This window comes from Tupaia chinensis, unplaced genomic scaffold, assembly GCF_000334495.1.
Source record: "Tupaia chinensis unplaced genomic scaffold, TupChi_1.0 Scaffold000708_1, whole genome shotgun sequence".
Lineage (NCBI taxonomy): Eukaryota > Metazoa > Chordata > Mammalia > Scandentia > Tupaiidae > Tupaia > Tupaia belangeri.
The window spans coordinates 53,590-62,017 of NW_006160231.1; the positions used below are offsets into that span (position 1 = coordinate 53,590).

General features: G+C 54.3%; 1 protein-coding gene across 1 annotated transcript in view; it reads right to left on the reverse strand.

The window, feature by feature from the left end:
• ABCC5 (ATP binding cassette subfamily C member 5) overlaps nucleotides 1–8,428 on the reverse strand; it is a 113,193-nt gene that overhangs the window by 34,870 nt on the left and 69,895 nt on the right. The window contains 4 exon segments of the mRNA XM_014592513.2: nucleotides 1,492–1,621; nucleotides 1,843–1,989; nucleotides 2,354–2,538; nucleotides 4,677–4,779. Coding sequence (XP_014447999.1) covers nucleotides 1,492–1,621; nucleotides 1,843–1,989; nucleotides 2,354–2,538; nucleotides 4,677–4,779 — 565 coding nt within the window.

Here is an 8,428-nt window from a genome sequence, read left to right on the forward strand (position 1 = left end):
AAGAGAGAGGAAAAGTGAGAAAGCAAGTTGCCAGGTCCGGGACTTGAACTGCAGTCAGCCATGTGGGATTCCAGAGCCTTAACAACCACACCATCTACTGGCCCTCATCATTAACATTTTTTTTTTTTGAGAGATGTTTGTTTTTCTTTTGCTATAGGGCGCATGCACTCGCTAGACAGACAGAGACAGAGAGACAGAAAGCAAGAAATCACCCCCCAGGGGGGATGGCCACACCACAATCCCTTCTCCTCCATTCTCCTCTCGGGATCCTGGGCATGCACGCACATGTGCCCAGTGTGAGTTTAAGCCACCGGGTCAGGGACTTGAACCACGGTCGACTATGTGGGAGTCCAGCGACATAGCCATTATACCAACTGCTGGTCCCATCATGGACATTTTTAAACACACACAGAAGTCAAGCAAGTACCGAGCCCTCAATAATTATCAACATTTTATTCATCTCTTATTGGCTGTCTGCCCATCCCAACCATTTTTTTTCTTTTGGCGAAAGTATTTTCAGCTAAATCCCAGATATATCGCCATGACTGATTTCTTTTTCTCATTCACCTCTAGGGTATATGTGTTTAACAAAAATGAAAAACATGGTTCTGATTCCTTGTTATCTCTGGCTGGGCCGACACTGGTCAGTCAATGTCTGAAACACTCCCACCATGGAAGCTGCTACAGTGCAGAAGTTAAAAACATTAGATCTGAGCCAATTCCCAGCTTTGTTATCCAGTGACTGTATGATCTTGGGCAAGATTATATTGCCTTGTTTTTGTTTTTGAGAGACAGATTTTTGCTATAGAGTGAGTGTGCTTGCCAGAGAGACAGAAAGCAAGAAGTCACCCCCTGGGGGGATGGCCATGCTGCAATCCCTTCTCCTCCAGTCTTTCAGGATCTTGGGCACAAATGCACACATGTCCGGCCTGAGTTTTAAATCACTGGGTCTAGGACTCAAACTGTGGTCGCCCACATGGGAGTCCCGCAATGTAACCATTACACCATCTGCTAGTATCCGTGTGGCTTTTCTGAGACACTGGCTCCCTCTTTTATTCCGTGGGTGAAATAACGCCTACTGCACAGGGTGGGGAAGACAATGTGCACGGACATTCAGCACACAGAGCCCTCCGGAAACATCAGGGGACGTTACTGAGTCTGGGCCGTGGTGAGTATTTCGGTTCTGGCACAGGTGCAGCCCATGCGACATTCAGAAACCGCTGACAGAGTGTGTAGCTGTCTAGGAACCAACGCATTACCGCAAGTACACATGTGCTCTGAAATGAAAGTCTCCCGCTAACTCCATCCTCTGAACATGTTTTCAGGGCGAGTAAGACAGAACGGGAAGTTCCACGGAAAGTGCCTCTGGCGAGCCCCTGTGCTCTCAGAAATAAGGGCAGGGGATCTGCACACCGAGGGACGTGCCTAGGAAGGCTGGAAGAACAGTGAGCACCACTCTGCACTCCAGAGCATGAAAGAACCAGGAAGTACCTTCATCCATGTCTTTGGAAAACCGGTTGAGAATCCTCCCTGTGGGGGTAGTGTCAAAAAACTTCATAGGGCTCCGCAGAATCCTTCGGAAAAGCTCGTCGTGGAGCCGAGAAGAGGCCCGCAGCGTGCCCTGGGGAGCAGAGTGCAGAGCCATCAGAGACCCGGGACGAGTGGTCCGGGGCACCCCTCTGCGGGACATCCACCCCCGAGGCTGAGAAAGCGTGACGGGGGCAGGTGACTGCGGGGACAAGTCAGCGCGGCCACACCCATCCTGCTTTCAGGGAGCGCCCTACGCAGACGACACGCCAGGTCGCAGCCTGACCACACAGCCCCAGGGAGAGGAGGGCAGACCTTGACAAAGGCGACTCCGCGGATGGCTTTCAGGATCAGCATGACGGCCATGGAGAGGGCGTAGACGCTGGCATAGTACTGCATGAGGGGGTTGTCCTTCATGCTGTCGCTCACAGAGGTCCGGTTCCCTCGAGTCACCGTGGTATTCTGTGCAGAGGCAAGGCTCTGTGAGGCCAGACCCCGAGGGCCGGCGGACTGGCAGGAGCTCCTGCTCCCGGCCTTTCTCAGCCCCAGGGGATGACACAGGACAATGACGCAGGGCCTGGTCGGGATAACAAGGCGGGCTTTGCCCCTCCTCTTCTCTTTTCTAATGGATGTGGGCAGGCTGTGGGTTCCCACTCATAAGCCCTCCTGCCCTGTGGGTTGGGCAGGTGTTTTCTGTTTTGAGGCTACAGTAAGGACTCGCCTTTTCCACCCTGGACAGTCCTCACTCACTGCTTCTTTGAAGTGAGCGCGAGAACAGTTTCCCCAAGAACAGCCAGGGACACGTTTCTCTGACGAGTAACCTTACCCCACTTCCTTGCTTGATCCAGTAACTCAGCCACCAGGTGCTGAAGGCAGTGCTGCCCACGTTCAGCATGAAGAGGGCCATGATGACCAGGAACGCCAAGGGGCCCCCAGCAGCCTGGATGTAGACCCCGTACACCGACCAGGGCACGGAGCCCTGCCCCTTCTCCTCCAGCTGCACTAGCTGCCCTGAGGAAGGGAGAAACGTGAACTCAGAGAAGAAGCCACCTGAGAGCAGCAGCATCCAATCCAGCCTCCGGCCGCACGGGCTCTAGGTTAGAGGACTCCCTCTTTCCCGGAAGCTTCCATCTCTCCCTTCTTCTGCCCCTCCCTCCATCCATCCATTCACCCAGCCCACCACGAGCAGGGAGATCAAGACCTGGTCCCTGCCCTGGGACTCTACCACCCTGCCTGGCAGGACAGGGAGAGGGTGAGCAGTTATATGTGCCAGGTAATGCCAGGTCTATGTGCAGGCAGCATGAGAACTTGCAGGTGTACCAAACCCACTTGGGAGAGGTGTGGGTGCTGAGCAGGCAGGTCTCAGGGACTCTGTAGTCTGGAGGGTTCCTCAAAGGCAGCCAGGTTGCTCGGGCAGGGGGAACAGGCAGAGGAGGTGGGTGAGCACAGGCAGAGGTGGGAAGCCAAACAGCCCGTACAGGTGGCCACAGTTGTGCAGCACAGCCGGGCCAGAGTTGCGCTTCAGGAGTGGAAGGGATGAGCAGAGGGGGATCAGCCTCAGGCCGTGGTCAGTGAACACAGGGGTCTGGGCTGTATCTTGCAAACAGGACCTTCTCAGGAGACTGGGTTCCAGGTGTGTGAAGGTTCGAATCCCCGGCCCAGCTCGGCCAGGTGGGCCTAGAATGCCCAGTACCACCTGGCTCTCCCATGCTCCCCAGGGCCGGTACAGTCACTAGCATTTCCCATGTGTGCCCTATCTGGAAAATGGTGAGAAAATCCTGCTCTGAAAACAGGAGGCCACTGAAAGGCCTCAGGCAGGAAAGTGAGCTGGTCTGTTTGTAACGAGCTCTCCCAGCTGTCTGCGCGGAGGACAGGTTTAAAGGCGGCAGCTGCAACGGATGTCAGGTGAGGCCCAAGCCAGGTGAGGCCCAAGCCAGCTTACGGCCACAGGGAGCAGGAGCTAGGTCCAGCAGGACATGGAACCCGGCCAGCTGTGGGGGGGTTGGGGGGAAGAGGAGGCCCCAGGACAGCCCTTGGGCCTCCCGGCAGGCTCGGCTGGTCACCTCTACCGCTTCACCGCCCGAGGCTGTGCCTCTGAACAAGCCACACGAGCCGTGAGCACTAAGCGCTGTGAGTAGCCAGGTCAGAGGTCATGCAGAAGAGAGCAAGTGTGCCCTCATGACAGTCTGACTTACATTGGCGTGGCAGGAAAGAGCAAAAGTGCTGTTTATTTTTTTGGGTGTGTCAGTAAGGTATCTTAAATCACACCTGAATTCAAACTCTCATACTTGTTTTTGTTGAAGAGAAAAAAAGAGACAGGGTCTGCTAAGCCGGCTCCTAACAGTGGATGCCTGCCTGCCTGCCAGACGCCTGCTGCCTGCCGTGGTGTCAAGGACAAGCACATGGACGCAGGCTCAGCCCCAGGGCAGGGGCTGATAGGGCAGACCCTGGATTCACAAGGCCAGGGGAGAAGGGGCCCGAGCTTTAAAACAAGATCATCTTTTTTGTTTGTTTTTGATAACTTGACATGTAGCTTTAAATTCACAAAAAAGTGAAAATACCCACATCATTGCAAATAGCTTCTCTAACTCCCAAGATTTATTTCAGTTAATAGGATTAAAGGGTTTAAGAAACAGAAGCAAGAGCCCTGGGTAGGGAGAGCAGGCCACAGTGACTCTACCCAGAGAAGCCGCGCAGACTAGAGTCCCTGGGGCCTGCCACTCTTTGCCACAGTTCCTGTGTAACGCTGCCGGGACACGGCAAGTGCCCCAGGCCAACACGGGGCTCCCAAGGACACGGCACCCCCAGAGCCAGAACCTCTCTGCAAGGTTCAGGCGAACCGTGAGAGCACAGGTGAGGTGCCGCAGGAAGGGTATGCCTCCACCTGCATTCAGCTTTCTTGACTCAGCATGACTCAGCTCTAATTACCCACCCCGACCCCACCCTGCACTAAACGAGAAGTCACAGGGTTAAAGGTCTTTCCTAATGCCCTGGACTGAGCAAACAGAAGGTGCCTTGTGGTCTGGCAGCACACAGTGTAAGACAGGCACTCTGTAACCCACGGTGCTGTCGGACAGCACGGACCACCGTGTGACGGCATTGCGTGTGCACTCTCACGACAAATCTAAAGACCCAGGAAAGCTCATTACCTTCTTCTGGCTTCACTGCTTTCTCCTTCTTTACGGACCCCGTTTTAGGACCCTTGTCTTGTGATTTCTTCTGTGAACCACTGGTTTCCTTTTTTGAATTAATCTAATAGTATTAGGGGAGAAAAAAAGCCTCCAGTCATGACAGGGTCATCCAGACAAAGAGCAACTAGAGAATTATGCACTGAGCTATTACTGAAAACAAATACATCCCGCTTCTTAAAAGGAACACACAGGGGCCAACAGACACGGGTGGTTACATCATGGACTCCCACACGGCCGACCGTGGTCTGAGGCCTGGACCCGGTGGCTTGAAAATCATGTTGGAGGCATGCATGCATGTGCCCAAGATCCCAGGAGGAGATGGGGAAGTGACTGCGGTGTGGCCATTCCCCCTGGGGAGCTGATTTCTCACGTTTCCTCCCTCTGTCTCTAACTCTCTCTCTCTCTCCGGCACACACACACCCTAAGACAAAAACCTCTGACAACAAAACAAAGCAAAAAGGGCCACGTAAATACATTTCTTAAACTTCCTCAACTCCTTAGGTCTTAGACCTGTTTGCCCAAGGACATCTGCTCTCCCCGAAGTCACCGAACCCCAAATGCGGTGGTCTTTGTTCTGTTGATTATACTCTGAAGGACTCAGGCTGGAATCACCTCCGCCTGCCCTACCTCCGGTCCCCCGTGTTACTGAATCGGGTCCACGGCTCTGACCATTTCCTGCTCCTACCTCAGGGTAAGCCCCAACTTCTCAGCCTGGTTTCGTAGGACCTCCACATTCCGGCCCTGGACCAGTGCTACAAGTTCCTGTCCCCTTTCACTGGTTCCTGTGGCTCCGACTCTGGCCACACTGGGTTTCACACCATTCCTTACATCATACTGCCATTTCCCATTTCTGGACCTTGGTCCACTCGGTTCCTCCACATGGAATCCCCTCCCTGTCCCATCAGTCACGGCTGTCCCCAGTCACATGGGTTCGAATCTTACACCCTGCGTGAGGCCACTCAGACTGCTCTAGAACGAAGCTGCCTTCCCCTGCCCTCCCTGCACGCTGTCAGGATGCTGCTACGGCGGAGGGGACCTGGGTTAGTTACCTTAAGACTGTGAGGCCTGCGAGCACCTCAAGGTCAGAGAGGATGTCTCCCGCGTGGCTGTAATCTACACAGGGCCCACCACCAAGAACTGCCCCGAAGATACACGGGCATTCAATACACATTCGCCACATTGCAGAGAACAGAGACTTACCGCTCTCCTTTCCAATTCGCTCCTGCATCTTTCATAGGAAAGCTCCCTAATATGTTGGGTTGCTGAGAAAATGATGATGCATTTTGCATCGAGAAACAGAAAAACACGTCATCACTTTCCCAACGACCTAATGCTTCACTACGTCTAATTTTAGATCCACTCGGCCTCCTTTCCTCAGCCTGCTTTCCAACTAAACTTTTACACGGACAGTGGAAAAACTGAGAAAAGACAAAATATAGAGCCACATCTGGAAGGCAAGGTAGGGTTCTCAATTTTACATTTTCTTCAATGCACAAATAAAGGCACTGTCTAAAGGGAGGATTATGATCTGTTGCTCACTTCTCAAGGCAAGATTACATACGATCTCATTTAATCAATGCAACTCCTCTAAGATTGTTTTTTTTTTGGGGGGGAGAGGTTTTTGCTATAGGGCGCGTGCACTTGCCAGACAGACAGAGAGAGACAGAGAGACAGAAAGCGAGAAATCATCCCCCAGGGGGGATGGCCACGCCGCAATCCCTTCTCCTCCAATCTCCTCTCGGGATCTTGGGCACGCACGCACACGCGCCTGGTGTGAGTTTAAGCCACCGGGTCTGGGACGCGAACCGCGGGCGACTACGTGGGAATCCAGCAACATAGCCATTACGCTAACTGCTGGTTCCCCTCCTCTAGGAGATTTTAAAAAGCTTATTTCTTGAGAGAGAAAACACGCATCACCAGGGTCCTCATGCTCTGGGTCAGCCCCAGCCTCGGCCAGCCGGGGTCACAGACACACGCTCACATCCCAGTGTGCTCAGGGGGTCAAGAATGTGAATCCAAGACCTTCCCACGTCTGTCTGATTACTGCAGCGCTGACTCCACCCCCATTTTAAGATGGGGAAACCGCCGTTCGGGAAAGAGAAATGACCAGCTGGGCTATCTCCCACAGCAGCCTGGCCGTCGACTCCTGTTCCTGGGACGTTTCATGTTTTAGCTCCTCCGCCTCTCATTTCCCCCCACGTCTACGGGGATGAGGAAATAATCTGAGGAGTCAAGTACCAGGAGAGGCTAGGGAGAGATTCCTAAGAGCTGACCCCGAGTGGGCCTATGGAAGTTACCATGACACCTGGACTGTCTGGCACATCAAAAGGCCTGAGGTCCAGCAGCCCGGAATGGCTGGCGTCCTGTACCTGAAATCAAACTGGTGAAGCCCAGGCTAGATAACGCTCCCAGAAAAGGCCCCTCTGACTTTTTGCTTTCATCCCTCCCGAAGGTCAAAACGACCTGGTAGCCGACAGAGGACATTCTAACCCAGCCAGAGTGCGTGCCTGGAACACCGGGTGAGGCAGCACAACGGCAAGGAGAAAGGGCCGCCACGGCTAGTGCCAAGCCTTCCCTGCACCGGGCCTGCCCTGGAGCCAGAGGGAAGGCGTGGGGAGCGGCCGTGCCAGGAGGCAGGTAGCAACAGAGAGAGGCCCTGGGAGCCAAACCAGCCTTACTAGCACGCTAACTCCACTGAGCTTCAGCCTCCCCACCTGGAAGAGGGGACAATTACGTTACCACCGAGCCCTGTTAGAACGACTAAATAGGAGGGTATCTATGAAGTGCCTAATCCAATCATCAGAACGGTGCCTAACAGGAAGTGCTAACTCCCGATGGGTCATCTTCAGGTGTACGCAGTATTGAATTCTTTCCCTGGCACCTTCTCCACTCGTTTATCTTACAGAAGTGCTTAGTGGTGCTTCGGTCAGGGTTAATGGAGTTTAAGAAGCTAGGCTCTGCCTGACCACCGGGAGCACACCTCCACCCTCACCCAGCATGTCCTTCCTCCTCTGTCCCCACTCAGTAAGTCTCAGTGGCAGGAGGCCTTGGCTCGCCAGCCTGCAGCCCTGCTCTCCCAGGGTAGAATCAGTCCATGAGCAGACAGCGGTCTGGTCACCAGAGAATCGGGCTCCCTGCCAATGACACCGAGTCCAGCAGAGACCGCCCATCACGCGCTATCCAGGCCTCCCCTGCACAGAAAGCAGCAGACACACATGAAGGCCAAACCACCGCTGGTGAGCCAGTCTTACCTCCACTGGGGGCGTCTCTCCCAGCAACAGGTTATTAAAAATGGTGGCATAATCACCATTTAAATTCATCAGCTCCTCATGGGTACCTCTTTCCGTAATGCAGCCCTCTTTCATGAAGATGACCTCGTCACAGTCAACCAGGTACTGCGGACAAAGGCAGGACAGTGCAGTGTGGTTGACGTTTGGGGAAGTACACGCCAACGCCCACCTCTCAGCGCGGTGCTTCTCAGCTGGCTGTGACAATCACAGCGGGTACTAAAGGCACCCGGCGGACAGAGGCCAGGGATGTGCAGGGCAGTGCCCCACGACAGAACTTCCCAGCCCAGAAAGCCAGTGGTGTGAGGTGCGAGCCCTGGCTCCAGGGGGCTGTGCCTGGAGAGGCAGCTCTGAGCGGTTCCTGTTCTGTTCGCGGACCTGCCGAGGGGGCCCCTGAGCCTCACGTTACATCTCACAGCTGTT